General features: G+C 41.9%; 1 protein-coding gene and 1 long non-coding RNA gene across 2 annotated transcripts in view; one reads left to right on the top strand and one right to left on the bottom strand.

The window, feature by feature from the left end:
* The window catches only part of cacng3b (calcium channel, voltage-dependent, gamma subunit 3b), a 50,079-nt gene that overhangs the window by 10,457 nt on the left and 14,842 nt on the right, over positions 1-24,780 (top strand). The window contains exons 2-3 of the mRNA XM_070542081.1: positions 19,216-19,299; positions 22,546-22,686. Coding sequence (XP_070398182.1) covers positions 19,216-19,299; positions 22,546-22,686 — 225 coding nt within the window. The remainder of the gene's footprint in view (positions 1-19,215; positions 19,300-22,545; positions 22,687-24,780) is intronic.
* LOC139062018 (uncharacterized) lies at positions 1,080-24,533 on the bottom strand. The gene is made up of 3 exons (XR_011515623.1): positions 23,119-24,533; positions 22,536-22,710; positions 1,080-2,304 (listed from the first exon to the last, which is right to left on the bottom strand). It is a non-coding gene; the product is annotated as an uncharacterized lncRNA (long non-coding RNA).

The raw sequence follows: 24,780 nt of genomic DNA on the forward strand, positions 1-24,780 counted from the left end.
TGCTCTTGTCTCAAGGAGGACTAATCGTTTTATTTATTATGCACAAATAGGTTGATAATGGTTGTAAGTTGACCACGTGTGGGGACCTAGCTGTGAATTAGATATTTTTGGCTTCACTTTTGAACAACCAAAGGAGTTGAGGACATCTAGTGGTTATTTAAGTTGCTTTTCTGAATACAAACGCATAAAGATTCTTTGGGTGTGGGTGGTGTTTGTACTTGAACATTAATATTTTCTACATTACTAAAGTCAGAAGAGGCAAATAATGAAATAATGAAAATAGGGTCAGGGTTTTAAACAAAAACGCTGATGAACTCTGCATTTGCACACACCGCGGTGTGAATGTGTGATGGTGAAAGTGCGAGATCCCTTTGCCAGGTAACAGCGTGCGGTTTCCTTCTGGTAGTAAATGTTGGCTCTCTGCAGGTGCGCTGGCTGCTGGGGTGGTGAGAAAAGCGAGGGAGGGACCTGGGTGGCAGGAGGATAAACGCATGAATGAAAGAAACCAGAGCATTCATGAATGAAGATGAAGAATATGGTGGAGGGGGGGGGGGGGGGGGGGGGAGAAATGATGGATGAGCCACGTCTCTGCTCTCTGTCTCAGCTGGATCTCCAGGGGCTATTTGCCTGGACTAGTAATCTAAAATCACCTGGTAACAGAAGAGGGTTCAAGGTAAAGGGATTGATCAAGTAAATGACCATTTTGGTGTCTTTAAGCATAAAGGAGGAAGGAGGAAGGAGTGTCGAGGTGACAGGAGTGAACCAGTGATTGGAGAGGCGTTTTGAGAGATGGATCAGAGCCTTTTGGGATAGTCGGACAATATTCATCTGTTCGGAGTGAAGAGAGGTGTGATGAACCGTGCTTCAGCAAATGCAGAATGTTGGTCTTTAGAAAACAGGGGAGCCAATTTATAAAGTTTTTGTTTTATGTTAGTGTTTTGTCTTGGGTTAGGGTTAGGGTTAGGGTTAAACATCTGTGAAACAGATAGTTATTGTAATTAGTAAAGACATGAGCTAAAGTTTATGGTTTGCGATAGTCCAGCAATGGCGCCCCCAAGGGGTGGCCAGGGGTGGCCATGGAAAATTGCTGCCCCCCCCCCCCCCCCAGCAAAAGCCAGTGTTAATAAATCATCTTAATGTTTCTCAAACCATAAATTGATCTTATTTATTCAAGACATAATTGTAAAACAACATAACAATAATACAATTATTGAGTAAAGAAATAATCGGAATTTAAAAAATACATATGTATTTAAATGCTTTGTTGACTCTGTTTTTATTATTGTTACTGTTGTGCAGCACTTTGGGGAAACAACAGTGCAGTTTAAATGTGCTATATAAATAAATGTTGACGTGACACTTCCACTAAGTATGATCTGCAACGTTAATGCTTTATAACACAGGTCTGAAGGAGTTCTGCCGCAGTAATGCTTAGCATCTACTATCTGACACGCTCTCTGCTGTTTCCTGGATGCTAAACCAACAACAGCCTTCCCCGTCGCGAGTCACGATGGGTGAGTCCAGTGACAGTGTGGCGAAGATCTGTCAGGCTTTTCTAAACCGAACGTTTTTCCATTCTATTTTCTATCAGAAGCTAATGAAGGAGACAGTTGTAGGAGACTATTTTCATGTTCGGTCAGCATGAAAAACTCAGAGTGACCTATCATTTTCACAAGTAGCAATTAAAAATGGTTTCTCAGGGAACTTGCTCTTTAATGAATGGGACCTTTTCCTGACTAATAGATAAAACTACGCCTTCAGAGGTTGTCTTGTGATGTGACATCATCGGGGTTATGTTGAGGAATTGTACATCTAGACCAGGGCTGAACGATATAGAAAAAAGTATATCGATAACAAATGAGTTTTTATTGATCGATATCGATAATTATTGAAAAAAGTTTTTTTAATTGTAGAAAATATATTTCACGTGCAGCCCTGGCCATTTTATTTAGGGTATTTTTATTTTTTCCACTCCTCTTCTCGCTGAGACATCTTGCTGCCTCATGCTCTGTTTTGGCTTTAGAGGGGAGGGCCTGGTGATGTAGCGTGCCCGAGTCTGTGGTTTTGATTAGTTAGGAGTAAGCAGTGAGTCTAGTATGCTGCTACCTGATAGGTTATAATGAAAAAATGAAACTTTTTTTTTATCAAACTTTTATTGACCAATAGTTTTTCCTATCGCACCACGTCTATTGAACTATTGAATTATCGTCCAGTCCTAATTCAGACTTGGGAACGCCATGGGATCCCACTGGAGGAGGCGGCTTGGGAGAGGACACGCTGGACTTCCGCCTCCTTAACTTGGACCTGGATAAGTGGGAAAAGGATCAGAGCTTTTTTTCCACAGAGAATAACCCACAAGACATTCGAAAGACTTGAATTCAGCTTGGCGAGGCGAGAATATTGTGGCAATAGTGCCGCCAAGCTTGATAGCAATATTACTGCAATAGCAGACTTCTGAATGAAGATCATGCCTTTGCATGATGGTGTCCGCCGAGCCCCGGCCAGAAACAATATTGAAAATGTAAGAAACCATAGGGAGTCAGTTCCACATTTGAAAACAGTAGCTAAGATGACAAACTGGAGTGACGTAGAGATCCGGGAGCTTCTGGCCATTAGAGCTAAAGCGCAGACCACTAGATAGTTCACAGGAAGTGTGAAGAACAACCATCTTTTGGAGCGGCTCTTAAAAAACCTCAGAAGTGGCTTCAATCGAGATAAAAAAAGTTACGTCCAAGCTAGAAGGATGTCTGTGGGGATCTTGAGAGGCACTATATAAAAAATTGTTTCTTCTTCTACTAAGTGTAACACGTGGTGATCTAGAGTCATAACAGAAGAGAAACCACAGTTCTGGTATTCTGTCTTTTATGGGAAAATTAGCAAAATTCATAAAGTGTATTAACACAACCAGACACAGGAAAAACATAAAAAATAGCACCTACAAGGGTTTTAAATGGTCGAGTCTAGAATATTCAATTAATGAAGCTAAAACAAAGTTTTTGTGTCATCCACCGCGGTGAAGGTCACACTGGCTAAAGTACAACAGTGAGTGGAGGTCCACTGCATCAACTCATAGCCTCTGGATTTTTTTCCTTTGTGCCACCATAGTTTCATTTATTGGAATTCTAATTTTTCCATTAGCATTTTAGTCAGTGCGCCTCATGACAGTGCCCCCGGCAGCCTAATGAAACAGCAGACTGCTTCTAAACTCTGTCATGAAGGAAAAGAATGGAGGCTGCATGTGTGTGTGATGTTCTCGTGTTCGTGTATCTTTGACCAGGGCTGAAATGGACACTTATTAAACTGTTAGAAGTTGAGAAGAGATAAAAAAGGAGGGAGGTAAATGGAAAATGTGTGATTGTTAAGCGAGTAATGGCATGTGCCACAGAAGGGCAAATGAGAAGATTGGAAACACAAAAAGAGAATTGTTTTAGAGGAAGTTGAAGGAAAAGAGGAAGTACAGTTGGGGGAAGAGGGGGAAGGAAGAAGAGAGAAAGAAAAGAGGTGTGCAACCGAGCAGAACCTTCCTCGTTCTCTTTCATCAGCCGTCACCGTGGAAACTAGCCCCCACCCCACCCCCCTCATTCCCTCGCTCCCGTTCTCCTTCACTGGCAAAGAGGTAATCAGAGAGACTGAGGGAGGTAGACATACAGCGAGAAAGTGGCCCAGTCACCCAGACTGAGCTGTCAGAGGGACTCCGAGGAAACAAGCAGTCCAATTTGCTCCGCTTTTCAACTTTCTTTCCCGTTGCTCGCTCATCCCTGTTTCCTCTAGTTCGTAAAACAAATTCAATCCGGAGCATGCGGCCACATGCATCCAGCCTTTGTTAAACAAGCCAACTGATTGGGGACGATTTGAGTGGACAAGGTCGTCCTCTCACCAGCAAAAGCCATTTGTTAAAATGTCTAATAAGGCCTTTGTTCAAGTTTTAGTTCTTCTTCTGCTCATGCAAATAATGTTCTCAAAGTCTCGTGGGTTCTCTATGATTACCATTAAATTATAGAGTTCTTATAGGATTTGTATTGGCAAGATGCTGGCAGTAGGATAAACATCACGGTACAGGGCAGACGATGGCATGAATTTGCGATACTAAAAGTCAAACAAAGTTTGCCATTTTCAAAACGCTGCGAGTAGGTTTGGTTCATGTTCTGGAGGTTGAGTTTAGTGGTGGGGTTTCCCCAGATTGTCAGTGGCACTGAGGTCTTCTGTAGTAAAAAATGAACCAAGAAAACTACAAACTAACATGTTTCTCACCAGAAAAACACCAAATGCTAAATATGCTAGCATCCTAAAAGTGTTGTTGGGGGGTGTGTGTGTGTGTGTGTGTGTGTGTGTGTGTGTGTGTGTGTGTGTGTGTGTGTGTGTGTGTGTGTGTTCTTGTAGTTACTACATACTGAGGACCATTTTCACTTTTTTCCTTACAATGTGAGGACGTTTTTGTGGTCCTCACTTTTTTAGAAGCTTACCAGTTGGTTTTAGAGGTATGGCGTGAATTAAGTTTTAGTTAAGGTTAGGGTTAGGAGTAGATAAGCATTGGTTATGGTTAGGTGGAGTAGATGGAGTAGATGTATCTCAGTGACATCCCCCTGAATCAGTACCTTGACCAAAACAGTTTGGAGTAGAGAGTCACTGGCAATGCACGGGCCGGCGCATGTCACTCAGAAACTCCCCTCCATTGTTGGTTCGTATCAATGCAGAATAGAAAAACAGAATAGAAAAAGATTGAAAAGATAGAATAAAGAACAAACGAGAAAGACAGAATAGAGAATAGACATAATACAGTCACAAAAATGAATGGGAGTCAGTGGATGGTCCTCACTATGATAGAAAGATAGACATGTGTGTGTGTGTGTGTGTGTGTGTGTGTGTGTGTGTGTGTGTGTGTGTGTGTGTGTGTGTGTGTGTGTGTGTGTGTGTGTGTGTGTGTGTGTGTGTGTGTGTGTGTGCGTGCGTGTGCGTGCGTGTGTGTGCGTGTGCGTGTGCGTGTGTGTACTTCTCTAATGTTTTAAAACAGGAAGTTAAAAGTAGTTTTATAGTATTCAACATAAAACATCACAGAAATATAAAACAAATCACGATGATCACCAGAACCTCTTACTACATACGATTCAAAAAGTTTTTATTTACAGCTTCTTGTTTCTTGCATATTGATTGTTTGTTTAGACTGGGGCTGCATGATATTAGGGAAACCTGCGATTTGTGATAACAGTGATTAATATTGCGATGACGATATTACTTGTGATAAATAAAAACCTCACTGAGGAACAAAAATATTCAAAAACAAAGAAATTTTAAAATGACTACAAATATCATAAAAATGAGGAAAGCAAAGATGTGAGAAAAGGGAAAAAGAAAACGAAAAAGAAAAGGCAATCAATGGATCCCGGGAAAAGCCGAATCAGCAGAAAGAGCAGAACAAAGCTAACTCTGGTGTTTGCTAACCATCAAAATTAAGTGCCGTCCGCCTCAGGGGCGGGCATCTGACCTATAAGAATCCACCTAATTTGCCAAATGGGTGAAGAGCTCTGTTTGATTTGTTCGAAAAACATCACGCTTCCGTTTGACAGAATGCCTTATGTGTAGCAAATATTTGAGCTGACCATTCATTGCGATATTTATCGGTTCTTTGCGATATGCATATTGTGTATGCTGATATCGCGATAACTATCTATTAGCGATATATTGTGCAGCCCTAGTTTAGACCTTCTTCAAAAGACAAGTATTGATTCTCAGTAATGTGCAATTTCCTCACAGTTTATTCCATATTTTTCAAATGATTTGTTTCTTACTACCTTGGACACCTACAGCCTATGTCTCTTGACCATTTTGTATGGTATTGATCGTAGAAGTTATGCAAATGAAAATAGAGGAATGACTCAAACTCACACATTTCATTCCTTTGAACGATACAAGGCATGAAACCTGAGGGTAGTAAAGAAATGCCTTGAAGTTCTTTTCAGGCACTTTAAATGTTAGTGAACGAATCCAAGGAGAAGATTGGTTGCATAGTGAGGTAATGTATATGATGACTTATGGTGTTTTAGTCGGTGTCTAGTGTTTGTGCAGCACAGAGATCAAGGACAAAATCTGGCGTCTCCTGGCTAGTTTTGTCACAGGCGTGGGGGTATTTGGGCTCACATTGTTGTTTGTGTTTGTCTCCCTTTTGACCTTGTTTACAGGCGCTTTTTAACTAGTTACTCTGTGTGTTTATTATTCCTACCATTGCAATGCCTGTCTGTGACTCTATAAGCAGACCTGGCCTGATGCAATGGGAAAATCCTTGACTTTAATATGAACATTAGAAACATTGACTTTAAAAATTGATCATGTCTGTCAGCTGTTTTGTTTTTGTTTGTATTTGACATCGAGACACCAGCACACCACTGACTACCTCAACCTTTTAGAAGGAACATGTCTCCTGTGTGTGTGTGTTCAAGACAGTCACGTGTGCTTGTGTGTTTAAAGCGTACAAATACAATGGTGTGGCACATCGAGCTGATGGCTTTCTATCTATTGATTACGTCAGTGGTTCCCAACCTTTTTCCCAAGGGACCCCTTTTTTAACCAGTAAAATTTTTGACGACCCCCTCCCATTCTCTCTTCCAGTACAAACAGTATTAAGAAATGATAAAATTGTTCAAGCACATTTTAATATGCTTTGGTTCAATAGATAACAGTAATCGTAGGCTCCAGTACAGAACAAAGTCATTAACAAAACCAAACAGAGCATAATGTGCTTGACAGTTTGTATTACTTCTCTGAACACATTGTTTCTTGTAAACACTGATAAATCAATCATTCCTTTCAATAAACGTTTGACACATAAAAAATACACTGAGCAAAATGTACTTAAATGTGTATATTACTGTTTATACTAGATTATTTACTGTAAAGGCTGTGATTAATCAACCAGTCCTATCTCTAATGAACTTTTGACACTTGAAAATAAAACAGTGAGCTGAGTAAAATGTTCTTAAAAGTGTGTTACTTTTTCTGTACTAATTATTTCCTGTCTTAATATCAGTAAACTTTTCACTCATGAAAAAAATGTGAGCAAATTGTAGGCTATAAACAAGTAATAAAGGAAGTTTTAACCCCTTAAAGTGGAGAGGTCCGGGCGACCCACTGAGAGGCTTTGGCGCCCCCTTGTGGGGGTCGGGACCCCCAGGTTAGGAACCACTGGATTACGTTAATGAAGCTCAATCAGTCATGTTTCTCGTGAATCCTGCAACATTGGGGCCTTTAGACTGATTTTGTGTTCTGTTGGGTAGACTATATCTTTGTGCCCTACAGAGTACTCTGAAAAGAAATAACACTTTTGCTGAGGTGGAGATAATAGGTGTTACTTGGAGGTCTTTTCATGTGTTTAAGTGCTCCATTTCTTTCACCCAGACACAGGCAATAAGAGGAAACCATTAGATATTGGTTTGATGTCTTGGGGTCTTTGGAATTGCTGAAAATAAATACCTCAGTCTGGGTCAAGAATTGGTTTGCATGGATGTCAAGGCTACATGAAGATAAAAAGAAACATTTCAGGTCATGTTTGCTACTCTGGATCACTTGGTAGACCAGTTTGTTTTCTGCATTAGGAATACCCTCAACGCTGCTTAGCATCTGGAAGAGGAATGATAAGAAATAGGGATAACTATAGCCTGAAGTGACGCAATATTTTATGTTATGAAACTGAATCGATATTTAAAAGCAGGTGCTTTGATTTTTACATGTATAATATACAAAAGATCAGATCCTACCTAAGAAAATATACCACCCAGCTCCTGGTGCAATCTACTCGATTACTGCAATGCCCTTCTAACTGGTCTTCCTGCCTGTACTGTGAGACTTCTTCAAATGGTCCAGAATGCAGCTGCGCGTCTGGTCTTCAATCAGCCTAAAAGAGCACACGTCACCCCTCTGTTCATTGAGCTCCACTGGCTACCGCTAGCAGCACGCATCAAATTCAAATCACTAACACTAGCAAGTCCGAGATGGTACGGCTCCCATCTACCTGAATCCTCTTGCAAAGGCTTACGTCTCGGCCCGGCCGCTCCGGTCATCAAAGGATCGTCGGCTAGCAGTGCCTACACCACGCTCAGGACAATCCAGACTCTTCTCATGTATCGTTCCACAAATGTGCAATGGCCCATCAATCACTACCAGAACAGGGGCGTCTTTGTCGATTTTACAGAAACTCCTGAAGACCCTGCTCTTCAGAGAGCATCTTCTAAACTAGCACCCTCCCTGCACCCGTCCCCCCTCTCTACTGTCCACTCCTTGTTCACTTCCCTTTATGATCGATTATGTTGCCTCACTGCCACCTAGGATTGACTGAATAGTGTTTGTTGTTAGCCTCAAGGGCAACCTGCTGGCTTCATTATCACCTGTAAGTCTCTTTGGACAAAAGCGTCTGCTAAATACGTAAACATATACTGAGAATTTACATGCGAAGATTCACAGTATTTCTTTTATGTGGTGCAATTCTAACTCCAACTGCTAGGTGGCAGCAGTTTTTACTGCTGTCATTCTGACAGAACTACAAGATCTCGCAATAACACGGGAAGTGTCTTGGAAGCGTCTGGCCAGAGTTTTCCAATTAAATTAATTATTTAAAAAAGCAATAATCATCTGGGTTTTCTTTTCGCAAATATATCATATCTTCCCCCCGTGAGATAAATACCATATCACTAGATCAGGGGTTGGCCACCTTTTCTCATCAAAGAGCCATTATTCCTTTATAAAGAAAACACCCGGAGCCATGGCGGCTCACGGCTGTGGGCCCACCTTTAACCGATCACAACAGGTGACAGCAACCAATACCGGTCGCTCGTGTACGTCAAAGTTATCTTTCAACAGAAGATCGTTTTAAAAACTATTTGAATAAAATTGATCCAGACGTTGTAGCTCGTCTGTGCCTACAATATTCTGATATTTTTCACTGTTAGTGGTTTGGGACAGCAGTAACTCAGGAGGTAAAGCGGGTTGTCCAGTAATCAGAAGGTTGCAGGTTCAATCCCAGCCCTGACCAGAGAATTCTACTGTTGTGTCCTTGGGAAAGACACTTAACCCACCTTGCCTGCTGGTGGTGGTCAGAGGGACCGGTGGCGCCGGTGTTCGGCAGTCTCGCCTCTGCCAGGGCAGCTGTGGCTACATCGAAGCTCATCCCCACCAGCGTGTGAATGTGTGTGTGAATGGGTGAATGACTGATTGTGTTGTGAAGCACCTTGGGGGGTTGTAGAACACTAATAAGGCACTATACAACTACAGGCCTTTTACCATTTAATAGTTGAGCAGGTGCCGCTTTTTGATGCGTCACACACGTCTCTTTTTAAAACATGTTTAAACTGTTCAGAATACAAATCCGGGCTCCGTCTCGTCGGATTGTTGTAATTAAACTTTGTACAGAATGAAACTTTACATTAAACATTGTTGAAAAGGATCCGATCATCCCTTTTTTCCCTCATTTACAGTGACTGAGATAACGGCACAGTGCGTGTGGCAGTGGCGTGTCCAGATCTTTTATACTGGGGTGGCCCAGGTGAGGCACAACTTTGTGCATGGGTGGCACCAATGGTTATGCCTTTTTGTTTTACCCCCAAGCCTTTTGTGGACAATGAAAAGCCTATTTAAAGGTAAATTAGTGTGGTGACACCTGGGGTGGCCAATCAGATTCCAAGGGTGGCATGTGCTACCCCAGGCCACTCCCTGGACACGCCCTTGGCGTGTGGCTCTGGTGTTATTCATGTTTCTCTTTGCAACAGTCTTCACAAGAAGGCAAAACAGTCAAATGGCAGGGTTCGCAAACTTCACACTGACCGGATATTTCCTGTCTTTTACCGTTTATTTTGATGGAGAAAGAATAGAAAGAATTACCTCGACGCATTCCGATGTGCTGACATTTTAATCAGTACGCACATCGCGGAGGTAGCTAAATCATTCAGGAAAAGATTCCCATCAGAACAAATGAGCTGGATGCTGCTCAGCGCAGCTCGCTGTCAGCTCACACGTAAGGTGGACAGCGAGCTGAAGATGTGGAGCTCGGGGGCTTGGGGCGCGTCGCGGAACCAGAGCGCATGCGAGAAGATTCCTCTCACTGAAGCAAGTGTTTTCCTCGCCCTTTCTCTCAGAGAGACTTGTGGCGACACATTCATGAGTCTGTCTGAGGCAAAGTCCAGAATCTCATCCTCTTCAGTTCAGAAAGCGCTTAAAGACACATTTGATTACACACAAGCAGGTGACCTGTCAACCGGGTCTCACAGGAGACCGGGTTGGTCCTGCTCAGGTTCACGCAGACAACCTTTCCATTTACAACAAAAAGTAAAATAAGACAATTTAATTAAATACTCATTCATTATTTTACAAGCAGAGAGCCGCATCAGATGGATGAAAGTGCTGCGGGTAGCCAAACTCTGCACTAGATTCCTGCCAAAACACACCTCTAACAAGAATTGAACAAACTTCTCAGTCGTGTAGATCAGGACATTCGAAAAGACCATCTTTATTCCATCAGTGGAAACGAGGCGACTGTGGCTCAGGGGTTTGGAGTTTGCCCTGTAGCCATAGGGTGGCTGATTTAAGCAACCCTCATCTGTCCATGTCAGTCGTTGTAGAACCTTTGAGCAAAATCTTTATTTAAAAAAGGACAACCAAACATTTATAATTTATTAATGTTGCTATGCTCAGGGGCTGGAATAAATAAATCTGCGATAATAGTTAATGCACGTTGGGTTGCAGCATCTAGTGGAGTTTTAGCTCTAAGTGCTTAGGCTAGAGAAGCTAATAGGTTTTGAAGATGATTCTGTTGAGACTTTGCTTATTTGGCTATCTGAAGGACAAATGACATTATGGAGGATCTTTGTCCACTGGGACCATATTTTCCATATTAGGAAAGGACGAGATGCTTCCAACTCAAAACTGGTTGAGGGTTACTGAATGATTTATAACCAGAGATTGAAGACAGGTAATGGCTTCAGAGGTGGAAAATGGGTCAAACCTGAGGGAAGCCAAAAGCTGGTCCAGAAAGGCTCCAGAAGCAGCAGAAAAAGTACTGACTAAAGTTTAGGAATCTGAAGGATTCAAAGGTTTGGTGAATTAGACAGAAAGAAGAGATAAAGGAGGAATAAGTGATGATAGAGAAGAACATCTCATCTATTCTGAACAATGTGTATCAATGTTTAATAAGCTGAAAAGTCCAAAATCTCACTTTCATAAACAGTTTAAAGTGACTTCAGGTGCTTCTCAATGTCAAGGCACCTGGCCTCGTGAGGCGATGTCTTGCGGAAAGCATACGACACCAAGCATACCGCTAACCAAAAGAAAGATAAGATAAAGCACCGCCGGTAATGTTTCTTTCTAGTGTCAGCTCATGACCCAGCTCAACTTCCTCTAAGAGGAAGGTTCATTTTTAAAACTCTCGCTTTGGCGTCAGACTCCGGCTGTAGGTCTCCTATTCCTGTCTTTCAGCTAAACAGCTGAGCTGTCTGCTGGTCATTCATTCTTCTCCTTTATTCATAAAAAGCCAACTAAACTACAGAGAAGTGACAATCTGATCGCGCCAATATCTGTCCATCGACATATAAGTATTGGACAATGGGTTTCCATAGGCTCAATAACACTTTTTTGAGGAGAAATGAGAGGTGGCCACCACCGCCATTTTGACCGTTCTATCAAGCCCAGACAATTCCACAAAAGGGAAGAGAGGTGGAGCTGAGGGTGGGGCTGTAAGGCTGGGATCAACTGACGACACCCAGTCAAACTAGCTACAAGCTAACCTGAAGCTAACCCAAAGCTAACACGGAGGTGGGAGCTAAGCTAACGGAGGTAGCAACCTAGCTACAACCGGGGAGGGGAGAACGGGTGGAAAACATCGGTCTCCCGAGACCTCCACAAGCCGATAGTGGGAACCCAGCTCCACCAACATGTTATATTTCAACCCATTTTCTAAAGTGCAGCATTATGTTAAATGCACTGGATTTTACCCTATTACATTTAAATTTCATGGTTAAACAGTACATGTTAAAATCTAAGCTCAGCTCGGCAGTGACCTAAAATACATAAATATAATTTTACTTACCGAAAAAAATGAAGCGGAGACTCCTTGGTCGCTCTATTAGTGCAATTAATGCCACAGCAAGTCATTTTGTCCAACAATTGCACAAAAAATATCCAAAAAAGAATACACACACACACACAGAGACTCAAAATCTCAGAACAGTTTTCAAGCCAGACCGAGGCTCTACTGAGGTCTTTCCACGGAGCTAGCTCTGTGGTCACGTGGGTCTGATGCTCATTAATTATACAGAATTTTAGGCTTTTAATACACTTAAACAGAAGAGTGAGAAAAATTCACCCCTCTCAGAGTTGTCATGAGTGTAAACTAGATAATTTAAACAAAAACATGTTTTGGTACCAGGCTGTAAACATGTTTATTTCTGCTGTGAAATTGGTATTTTTAATATGGGAGTCAATGAGGATTTGCTCGCTTCTGACACCAGCCCCTAGTGGATAAGGGTGGAACTGCAATTTTTCTTACTTCCGGGATTGCTTCAATTTTTGAGCCGCATTGTGGGGGCTTGTATCTGTCTCACTAATTACTCAGGAGCTCCGTAACATCTCATCGCACTGAGCGCAGTTTCCTCTGTCCCCCTGCAGCAAAAGTATAAAAGGTTAACTCTGGTTTAACTTGGGCTATTAACAGAAATAAAAACTGGTGCGTAGTTTATAATCCGCTTTTTAAAGATGAAGTGAAACCGAAGCTCTGAGAGGAGGGGTCTTGCTGCTGCGGCGTCCTGAAGATGTGTTTGATTGGTTGGTTGCAGATGGGAATCGTAGGTTTTCAAGCAGTGCTTGAAGCCTGCCTTTGGTCGTGAGACGGCTCAAAAAGCTGTCGCAGTCAGACTGGACGACCATAGATTTCCAAATCACCCTCATGTTCACCGCTTTTTTACACAATTATGCTCTCAACGAGGGATTTGGCTTAGACGGCCATATTTTGCACAGTGTGATCCCGGCTTAAGACCTTACCAACAAATGGTCATTAGGGTCAAAAATCCCTGGAAGCACAACTTCCAGCAAAACGACAAACACATCAGTGGGGTAAACAAAGGGGTAAATGTGTAAAACAACTTTTATGAATGGTGAAAGTTTTGTAATCGCTTGTTACAAATCAGTAAATGCATTTTATCCTCATAGGCTCCCGTAGAAGGAAACACGGCGTTTACTGTGGCATCGCCCAGACTTAGATCCTCTCTAAATGTATTTTAGACCAGATTTTTATGGTTATATGTTACAAAGCCACTGAGATTTTTCAACTACTGGGCAACATTTTATTCATTTTCAACAACATTTTGATGGATATTTCTAGAGAATAATGGTAAAAATGGTCTCTTTAACAATCAGATTTGGAGATATATTCTTGTTAAGCTGCTTTAATGACAAGAGCGTTTTCCAGAGATATTAATTTGAGAGGTCTGATCTGGTCCGCCTCGATGTGTGTGCTTGGGTTGAGTAGCTGAAGGATCATCGGCTGGTTATGACACTTGACACAAGCCTATCTGACACTGACTGACTCATTTGCTGATAAGGCATCTAAAGGTAGCTTATATGAAACACTCAGAGAACTAACAAACAGGTGACTCATGTTCCCACATCCCACAACACCTGCACTGGTCCACATGAAAAGGACAGTCATGGCACATTTGACTGACAGTGATCCAAATCTTGATTTCGACCACTGGTCTTCACCTTTCTCTGATCTATTCTTTCTCACTTCATCTTGATGTGTGGAACATTTTCTTGCTAATTTAAAGTAAATCTCTTTAAAATCTTGAATCATAACATTGTTCCTCTAAATATGATCACCTGAGTGTGTTTAAATTCAGCTGAGTGTGACTGGTTTAAGAAAGTAAAGCTCCTAACTCTGATTTCCTCCTTTGTTCATGTTCATGAATTTGTTCAAACTGATGAGTTTTGTGTGCTTGTGTTTCGTGGATATTTCATTTAGCGAATGCCCAAATCATCAAAAACTTTGATCCAAATGTGTTAGTTTAAAAGGCAGGAGGTGGATTTTCCCTCTGATGGATGATACCTCACACACTTCCTCTGAGTCGTCTTTTTACACAGATAGACCAAACAGTTACACCAAGCCATGATGTATGGGTGGATGGATGGGCAGACAGAGACAGACAGATAGATGGATAATGGATGGATGTATGGACGGACAGGTAGATGAATGGAAAGACAGACAGCTGATGGCTGGATGGATGGAAAGATGGATGGATAGACAGACATGTGGCTGGATGGATGGATAAACAGACAGATGATGGCTGAATAGGTGGAGGGATGGATGGACAGACAGATGGATGGATGGATGAACAAAGTGACAAAAAAATGGATGGATAAAGGATGGAAAGATTGATGGCTAGACAGGCAGACAGACAGACGATGGATGGATGGATGGATGGATGGATGGATGGATGGATGGATGGATGATGGATGGATGGATGAACTGACAAACAAATGGATGCATAGACAGACAAACGGATAGATAGATGGATGGATGGCTAGACAGATGATGGCTGAATGGATGGATGGATGGCTGGATGGATGGATGAACAAACTGACAAAAAAAATGGATGGATAAACATACGAAAGAATGGAAAGATCGATGGCTAGACATGCAGACAGACAGATGATGGATGGATAGATGGATTAATTGACAGATGAATGGATTGATGGATGGATGATTGGATGGATGGATGGATGGATGGATGAACTGACAAACAAAGGATGCATAGACTGACAAACAGATGGATTGCTAGACAGACAGATGATGGCTTAATGGATGGATGGCTTAATGGATGGATGGCTTAATGGATGGATGGATGGATGGATGAACTGACAAACAAAGGATGCATAGACTGACAAACAGATGGATTGCTAGACAGACAGATGATGGCTTAATGGATGGATGGACAAACTGACAAAAGGATGGCTGGATAAACATTTGAATAGACGGAAAGATGGATGGCTGGCTGGCTGGACGGACGGACGGACGGACGGACGGACGGACGGACGGACGGACGGACGGACGGACGGACGGACGGACGGACGGACGGACAGACAGACAGACAGACAGACAGACAGACAGACAGACAGACAGACAGACAGACAGACAGACAGACAGACAGACAGACAGACAGACAGACAGACAGACAGACAGACAGATAGATAGATAGATAGATAGATAGATAGATAGATAGATAGATAGATAGATAGATAGATAGATAGATAGATAGATAGATAGATAGATAGATAGATAGATAGATAGATAGATAGATAGATAGATAGATAGATAGATGGATTAATTGACAGATGGATGGATTGATGGATGGATGGATGGATGGATGGCTAGACAGACAGATGGATGGATAAACATACGAAAGGATGGAAAGATCGATGGCTAGACAGGCGGACAGACAGATGATGGATAGATAGATGGACTCAATGATGGATGGATGGATGGATGGATGGATGAACAACAAACAAATGGATGCATAGACAGACAAATTAATGGATAAATGGATGGCAAGACAGACAGATGATGGCAGAATAGATTGATGGATGGATGGATGGATGGGTGGATGGATGAATGGACAAACTGAAAAAAAGATGGCTGGATAAACATACAGATGGATGGAAAGATTGATGGCTAGACAGACAGATGATGGATAGACAGATGGATGGATGAACAGACAGCTGGACAAACAGATGGATGGATGGACAGACAGATGATGGATGAATGGACAGATGGATTGTTCATGGTTTATTTCTTTAAACTAAATACTCGTCACTCAGAACAGAGAGGGATGGGAAACTGCTGTAACTTTGTCGCCATGGCAACCATTTCATTATGTGTGTATGTACCCAGTAAGACCTTTAGTTTCTAGACGTGAACATTCCTTTAACAACGCGAGTCACTGCACTATAAAACTAAAAGAGGATGTTCAACAAAAACAAGAAAGAAGTGATAATTACAAGTCGAGGTTCTAAAGTGATTTTATACATATGCTCGTATTTAGAATTTAATTGAATCAATTAATGTGTAACTAAATAGAGTGTGATTCATATGAAAATGATTAGTCTTTAAGTCAAAAGAGTCCATCAAGTCTTTTTAATCAGTTTGTATCCCTAACTGCTGGTGCTAGATGCATCAGTGCCGGTACTGTAAAGAGCCTCTTCCAGAGCAAAGAAGCTATTAGGTTTAGTCATTCATTTGCTCAGAGCCTGCACCTCTCTCTCTCTCTCTCTCTCTCTCTCTCTCTCTCTCTCTCTCTCTCTCTCTCTCTCTCTCTCTCTCTCTCTCTCTCTCTCTCTCTCTCTCTCTCTCTCTCTCTCTCTCTCTCTCTCTCTCTCTCTCTCTCTCTCTCTCTCTCTCTCTCTCTCTCTCTCTCTCTCTCTCTCTCTCTCTCTCTCTCTCTCTCTCTCTCTCTCTCTCTCTCTCTCTCTCTCTCTCTCTCTCTCTCTCTCTCTCTCTCTCTCTCTCCTCCCTTTTCATCTCTCTGCAGCTCTGCCACTTCATCCTTCCTCTGTCCCGCTCTCTTTCATAGCCCCTGTGGTGTTGACCATGTGTGAATGGGACTGAAAGATGGGTGGGAGGATGCACACAGTATAGTTACACATCTGCATGGTACAAATAAACACAAATTCACATGCACACACACGCACACTGGTGTGTGTGTGTGTGTGTGTGTGTGTGTGTGTGTGTGTGTGTGTGTGTGTGTGTTGAGGAGATTGAGGATGAGTCACACTCTGCACGACACATGGCGTGCTCAAATGAGACAGCATCTTATTTACTATAACACAAATAAACACACACATTCATGTGAGAGATCTGGACACAAATGGCTTTTACTTGATGCTTTTCATGAATCATTTTAATGAGCTTGATTCATGATCGAATTCTTGGTGTTTGATTTCTCTTCTTGTCCTTAAAGGCCTTTTTGACATATTTTGAAGGCAGTTTTTGTGTTAAAGAGCAAGTCACCCCTTACCAGAGTCTTACTCCACTCCCACTTCATGTTTGAAAAATGCAACAAATGCTGTTGCCTAGCAGACCGAGAGGGTGGAGCCGCTAACAAATACACACACTCACGACATTGTGACATCATAATGTACCATCTAACACCATTATGTACCTCTTAGCCAATAGCAATGGCATATTTCAATTCAAATGCAGTGCTGAGTTTTTGCCTGACGATGGTGCATCGCTGACAGTTTTAGGCAGAATATTTAAATTTTAACTAAGATGCACTAAAATGCCAAATTTTTGACTACTTTTTTCTGCAGCACAATCAGACACTCATTTATATAGTTCATCAGTAAAAAAATGTTGATTTGGAGTGACTTGCTCTTTAAAGTTGTAGTAATTCAGTATTTTACCTGCTGACTTTTTGAATGGCATTTATCTGGAGAAATGGTGATTAATTCTGACCACTTAGTTAAGAGACTCATAGGATCAGACACTAAGCGTATACTTTCATCTTATGTAATCAGAAAAAATTAATTGTTTTTCAAGTGAATGTTTTTCATCAACCTTTTCAAGATTTAATTGTTTGGGTCTTGGACTCGTCCCCTTTCCTGGGACATCTTGGCCTGTCCTCCCTCCACCACATTTCCTGCTAGTGGGTGGGGTCTCGGTCTGCCCGCGTATTTGCAGCCCTCGTATCTGATGCTGGGTGTTGTGGCATCTGCCGGCTCGCTCCCAGTGCCCGCTTGAAGGGGCCTGGGCTCTGCCGGGGTCTGGGCACTCTTAGGTCTCAGGCCACCAAGATCCGGGGGGTGGGGTGGAGGCTGCTCCTGCCTCAGTCTCCCAAAGGTTTCCACGCTGTGAAGGAACCTCTTAATGCAGGGGTGGGCAATCCCAGTCCTCGAGGGCCGCTGTCCAGCAGGTTTTACTTGTTTCTATGCTTAAACACACCTGGTTTGAATCTACTAGTGATTAACAGGCTGCTGCAGAGCCTGATGAGCTGCTGAACAGATGATTCATCCAGGAATCAGGTGTGTTGGGGCAGGTAAACAACTAAAACCTGCTGGATAGCGGCCCTCGAGGACCAGGATTGCCCACCCCTGTCTTAATGTCTGGAGCGTGGATTTCTTCCATCTTCCGCAGGTCTGTGGTCCCTCACGCTCACTACTGGACACACCTGTAGAGAAACCTTACATGCAAAAGCACGTGTACTCACACAGGTGCTCACATGGTGTTTTCACAAGTATGGACTCTGGTGTTTTTGATGTATTTACCTTGGGCTGTGGTTGGCACTAAATGCACCATGAGTAGTAAATGTTGCTGTTATGTATCCTTATGTTGTTGGGCACTGTGAAATCTTGGCTCTTTTGCATTTTTGTGTGTCCTCTTTTTTTCTGCAGGTTTAGAAGCTGATTCTTGTACATCCTTTTATTTAAATTTTTGTAAACTTTTTTCCTCCACCTATTCCTTTCCTCCCTCCCTCCCCCCCCTCCCTCCCCTCCCCTTTTCTTTCATTTCCCTCTCCATGTCCATCAGGATTAAAAACAACCAAAACATTTGTTATAATTTTTTTAAATCAGGCGGGGCATTATAGCTGAATCTTTAACGCTCTGCCTGTGGGAGTAAAAGGCTTGCATTTGGAACTCAGACATCAATTCTTATTGCTTTACATCCGCACAGGACATGGGGGGGACATAAATAAACAACGTGTAATATGAAATTCGCAGCCTTGTAAAAGTTTGTAAAATAGCATGTGCATGAACTCCTGTATAGTTTTTAACTGGACTAGCAGTTAGCTCATCAATCTGTTTATGACCTTTTTATTTTCTCCAAGTTGAGGTTGTTCAAAGAGTCAAAAATGGGTGTAGAGAAATCTCTGGGCTGGTTATTGGGCCTCGTGGTGACTGAAACAGTCATTATTGTTTTAAATTAGAAAAGGTAACACACACATAGGCAGAGAGGTAAATCCTTAGGTGGACACTCAGCCAGCAGAGTTAATGGTGATGCATGTTTTGCTTGCATTGCATTTATCCTGAGCTCATTTCTATCATTTGACATAACATGCATCAACAAAATACTTAACGTTATTTTAGAGTTAATGTTACAAACAGCAAGACACAACTCCACCGAGAAGCAATTCATTTTAGTGCAAAATTGCCTTTTATTAATCTGAACCGATCCTTTCTTTTCCTCCACAGGAACATTTAGAGGGGTGTGTAAGAAGATTGATCATTTCCCAGAGGATGCCGACTATGAGGCAGATGCTGCTGAATACCTCCTCCGTAAGTACCAGTGGTTCTGTATGGTGCGTGCGTGCGTGCGTGTGTGTGAGTGCGTGCGTGTGTGCGTGTGTGTGATATGGGAGCATGCACAAAGTACCTGACCAGGCCCTTTTTATTCAGTAGACACGTGCAAACGTGGATGGTATCCTTAAGTTAAAGAAGGAAAACCCCTCATTGGTCACTGATAATGAATGAAAAGGAAAAGTACACAAATTCTAACCGAAGAGAGCAGAACACCTACTGTTGTGTCAAACAACTCCATTCACTGTCGTTTGATCCACAGTGGACCTAATGAAAAATGGAGGACACCACTGTTTAAAGACGAAATTGGGCTAAATGCAGTTCGACATTCCACAAAAGCGTCCTGGAGCATTTTGGCAAAACACATCAGCTTAAAAGTACATTAAGTAAAAATGTAAACAGATATGAAACTCACAGAACGGGAGTGGGGAAGTCACTCTTTGTTTAGAAATATTGACTGCAGTACCCAATTTTGACCACAAGATGTCATTCTCATTTCATTCTTCTATCGTGCACATTTTTAAGGTTCACAGGAATGAAATATATTACAAAAAAACTCAGTTCTGTTCACAATTTAAAAGCAATGTCTGGATTTTATATTTTAGGTCATTTATTTATTCATTATTATTTTGTCAGTTTCAGGTCATTTAGTGACCGCTGTGGAATATGTGTAAGGTTTTTATCCTATGTGTACTTGAACAGGATCCATTTTTAAATAGGCACAAAATGTAGAGTAAATTTTGTGAAAACAAGAAGAAAAGACCGCTTTTTTTTCTTTTACTGTAAACACAGAGTAAAGATGGAATCAGGGAGAAAATGGGAAGGAAATGGATTCAGCCTGTGCCTGCTTTTTTATGCTCCACAGAGCGCAGAGCAACATTCCCCAAGGCTGCCAGTTAGACCACAGGACTCAGAGCTGGTCAGCCAATGAGAGGCTGGGGCCTAGTGACCAGCATTTCATACAGCGCAGGGGTGTGGGCCAAGGGGGTGGTGCTTGCATGAGCTCTGCATTTTCAGTTTCCAGTTACAGCAATAATGTTTTTAAGCGCAAGGAAGCAAAACAAATGCCACTTCCAGTGTTCCTGTGCAGCATCCTTTGTTGTGGTGCCACATGGTGCTCACATATGCAGCGCTCACAAATATTTCACCCCTACTGCAGCTTCATTTTCATATTCATCATCTTTGTTGTACATTATTTTGGTGTGAATATGTCAGAGTGACTCTCCATCTGTCTTTGTTTTTGGACATCTTCTGTCTCCATCCATTGCCTCATCTCTCTCTCTCTCTCTCTCTCTCTCTCTCTCTCTCTCTCTCTCTCTCTCTCTCTCTCTCTCTCTCTCTCTCTCTCTCTCTCTCTCTCTCTCTCTCTCTCTCTCTCTCTCTCTCTCTCTCTCTCTCTCTCTCTCTCTCTCTCTCTCTCTCTCTCTCTCTCTCTCTCTCTCTCTCTCTCGCAACACATTCTGAATGCAGGCTCAGTCAGGCGTGCTGATGCCACTGCAACATGTTAGCCGTGTGTGTGTGTGTGTGTGTGTGTGTGTAGCTTTGCACTGATGGTAGTTTTGGCTCTGACCTCAAAGCTGACTGTAAAATGAACCAATGGCTGATATGTGTACATGAGATCTAATTTTGCCCTTGATTTACTGGAATTCTAAAACAACTCTAACTTAATGTAATAAAAATGAACTAAACCTTAATCGGGTGCACATTTTGCATGTGACAGGGTATCCGCGGGTCCTTAAAAAGTCTTAAAAAGTCTTACATTTGCTTTTCCAAATTTAAGGCCTTAAAAATCCATAAAAATGACAAATAATCCTTAAGTACAGTTTCCAAAGGTCTTAAATTACCAAAAACCCAATGAACAAGATTCTTTTATTTCTATAAATTTTTCATGAATTTCTAGTTAGTGTTCAGCATTTTTTGTGTGTGATATTGGCGTAAGCGGAACTGTCCACATTCAGTTGGTTGTGAAAGGGGGCTATTTTTAGATGAGCACATTAGCTGGTTAAGCTAGTGGGAGCTTGCGCCATGGGGAAGTGCAAGTTTAATGGTAATTGGATGGCTAATCCCACGTTTATGACGTGGTTAGCACCGGTTCCAGGCAATAGCTGGAAAGTATAGCTTAAATTTAATTAAAAAAAATTGCTTAAATTTGGTCAAAGTGGCCTTAAAAAGGTCTTAAAAAGTCTTAAATTTGGCTCCCTTAAACCTGCAGATACTCTGATGTGAACATCCATCTGTGTTTTAAATATTATTTGTTGCAAGATACAGCTTCAAATGAGCATTTAACTATATTCTTTATGTTTCTGCATGATTTTCCTAATTGTAGGAGATGTTTGAAGTAAATATTGTCAGTTACACCACTTTACTGGGGTCGGCTTGGTTTGATAGTTTTGTGACAAAAAGAGTTTTTTTATTCAGGTTGGGCATTGTTTGAATTTAAGCGATGCACATTTCAGAGTGGCTTTCTATTGTGGCCAGCCTGGGTTAGGGTTGGAGTTATTGGCGTCTTTCCTCTCTCCCTGTAGAGTTAGGGGTGTGTGTCCCCACTCTCTCCCTGTAGGGTTAGGAGTCAGAGTTAGGGGGGTGTATTCCCTCTCTCTCCCTGTAGGGTAAGGGGTGTGTGTGTCCCCTCTCTCCCTGTAGGGTTAAGGTTAGGGGCAGCACCTGTGAGGTGGGCTGGATTATCTCAGCGAAGGAGAAGTGCTCACTAACACAGATTTAGACAGATTTGTGAACATTGTTTGAGAGTAATGAGCCTTCTGTGTGTTTAAATTTATAAAATGTTTTTTATACTAAGAGATTAAACACAGCTTCCCCTTCCCTGTGTAATGATCAGCCAGAGGGGAAAAGTGTGTAGCCCCGACACGAAACACCATTATCCTTAGTCATACTTCAGCCAAGCAACTTCATGCTACAGCAGCTGAAAGCTTTATGTAATTAATAAGATTAATTATATAAACTGAACCCCTTACAGGGCACTCAAGTAATACTTGAAAGGTAAGATTTCAACTTATGAATGTTTCTTTGGGCTGTTAAAAAACCTTATGATTTCTCCTTTATATATTATTTTACTTTATGTTTTGGTTTTTGTTTCTTTTTTAAACATGCATTTAATAAAAATCAGAATGGAAACAGATAACCTGAAACTCCATGTTGACCACCAGAGAGAGGAGTAGTACTAGGAACAGTAGCTGTGTGTGATTTAAGTCTTCTACCTGTATGCAGGTGCAGTTCGGGCCTCCAGTCTCTTCCCCATCATGAGCGTGGGTCTGTTATTCATGGGGGGGCTCTGCGTGGCGGCCAGTGAGTTCTACAGGAGCAGACACAACGTCATCCTCAGTGCAGGAATCTTCTTCGTATCTGCAGGTTTGTTATATCGCAATCCCATGCCTGCAAATTTCACAGATAACCATTTCAGCATGTTTTTAAAATACTTTTAAATAAATAAATCATTTTTTTACATGGTGATATGTTGTAGATGGCACTACCTCAATACATGCAAACGTCAGCTAAAACATTTAATGAAATTTTTGTTGCAATTTTCAAGATTTTATTTAGCTCCTCATAATCCTTCAGCTTGTCCATTCCCTGTAGCATAAACAAGGGACTTACGCAACTTTTTCAATTTACTCTTTAAATTTAAATCAACCATCTCCAGCACCACTAGAATGAATTAGCCAAACAAAAATTGTGCCACTCTGATTCACCTTATCATAGAAAATTTGCATGTCTCCTATGATGATGCAATTTTCAAAACATAACTGGAACTCAATATAACAATAAGTGTAGCAAATGTACCGTAAAAAGGCAGAATAGTTAAACTGTGGTGCAGTAAGCCCAATCTGCTGCTGTCGCATGTTGATGACATCACACCAAGTCGGCCACGATGTGACAATGGCACCCTCTGCTGGATTCTACTAGTTTAGTCATTTCTATCTGAGTTTTGTCCGTTTTTTTCCTGAGAGATTTTGGTTTGACTATTTATTTTCCTGAAGCTTTTTCCTGATTCTTTTTTGCCTGATTTTTTTTCTTCCTGAGACTTTTGCCTGCCACTATTTAGTCAAAAGTCTGATGGCTTTTTGAATGTAACCTGAGGCTTTTTTCTCTACGGTCTGATGTTGGGCTCCTGAGACCTGAGAATGTCCTAAAATGTACACCGTAGAGATTTCCAAATATCAGGCGATGATACTGAAGCTACTTTCTCCTCTGGCTGAATTCTCATTGCTGAAACAGGTGCATCAGAGCTGTTTTAACCCAGGCTACGACTTACAGGGTAATCATTCCTACTCAGTGTTGGGGGGAATACTTTGTAAATGTATTTAGTTACAGCCCTGTCGCAGCCTGCTGTAGCTATTGCTAACAATGAGCTAACGCTAGCATAAGCCAACTGACCTTAAAATAGGTTAAAAAGCAAAAACATCCACACTGTTGAGCAAAAGGTTTTAATACGTACAAGCATTAGCAACAACACCAGGTCACCTTCAGTCTGTAGCCTCTTTCAGCAATATCAAATGAACGTAGCCTCGCCGATGTTCACTCTGGCTTTAACTCTTTTCTTTACCTCCAAAGACTGTTACTGTTACATCCAGGCTTCGCCATGATGCCAACAAAGTCTACTACTCCTTCTTCTCCTTGTGCTTTTTAATCGTGGTTGGCAAACTGAAAAAGTAAACTGCTAGAAAGGTCATTGGCTGCAAACTCCCCTCCATACAGGACCTCCAGGACACTGAGGCATGCAGGTCGGATCCCAGCTGACAAGTGTCACCCTGGCCTCAGCTTCTTTGACTCGCTCCCATCTGGCAGGAGGCTCAGATCCATTTGGACCAGAACCTCCCACCACAAGAACAGTTTCTTCCCCTCTGCGGCCGAACTCATAAATGAAAGTCCTAGGACTGCCCACTCCAGTCGCCTGGTTCCAGTCACATGACCCGGTGTTGTGTCTGTACCTGAACTGACCCGCTTTGATTAGTACCTACACTGTCTTGTATACAGCAGCCGTGTTTTTGAAGTATTGCCAATTTATATTATTATTTTAATCATGATTATATTCTTACCTACTGTTTTTTTATCATTTCTTATTTTTATCTTCCTTTTTTACACCGAGTGCAGCAGCCATTTCCTAATGTTGTGATTCTCGCATGTATGGCATCTGATTCTGATTCTGATTCTAGCCTTTAAATGAGCTACATAATGCGGTCAAGCACGTACAGACTTCCCCCAAACCACAAAACGTAATGCGAAGTTGCTCGAGCTTTTGGCTGAAGCACCATTAAAATCAGTTTGAAAGTAATAGCTTTGAGTTTTAAAAACTTTAGTGTAGCTTTAATCAAGGTGCGTTTTTGAGGACATATGAGGGAAGCTGCACTGTGGCTTTGCTTTATGCAGAACGTGCATCACACACACACACACACACACACACACACACACACACAAGCCTGCGTGAGGAAACACAAAAGCTGA

The sequence above is a fragment of the Nothobranchius furzeri genome, chromosome 12 (genome assembly GCF_043380555.1).
Source record: "Nothobranchius furzeri strain GRZ-AD chromosome 12, NfurGRZ-RIMD1, whole genome shotgun sequence".
NCBI lineage: Eukaryota > Metazoa > Chordata > Actinopteri > Cyprinodontiformes > Nothobranchiidae > Nothobranchius > Nothobranchius furzeri.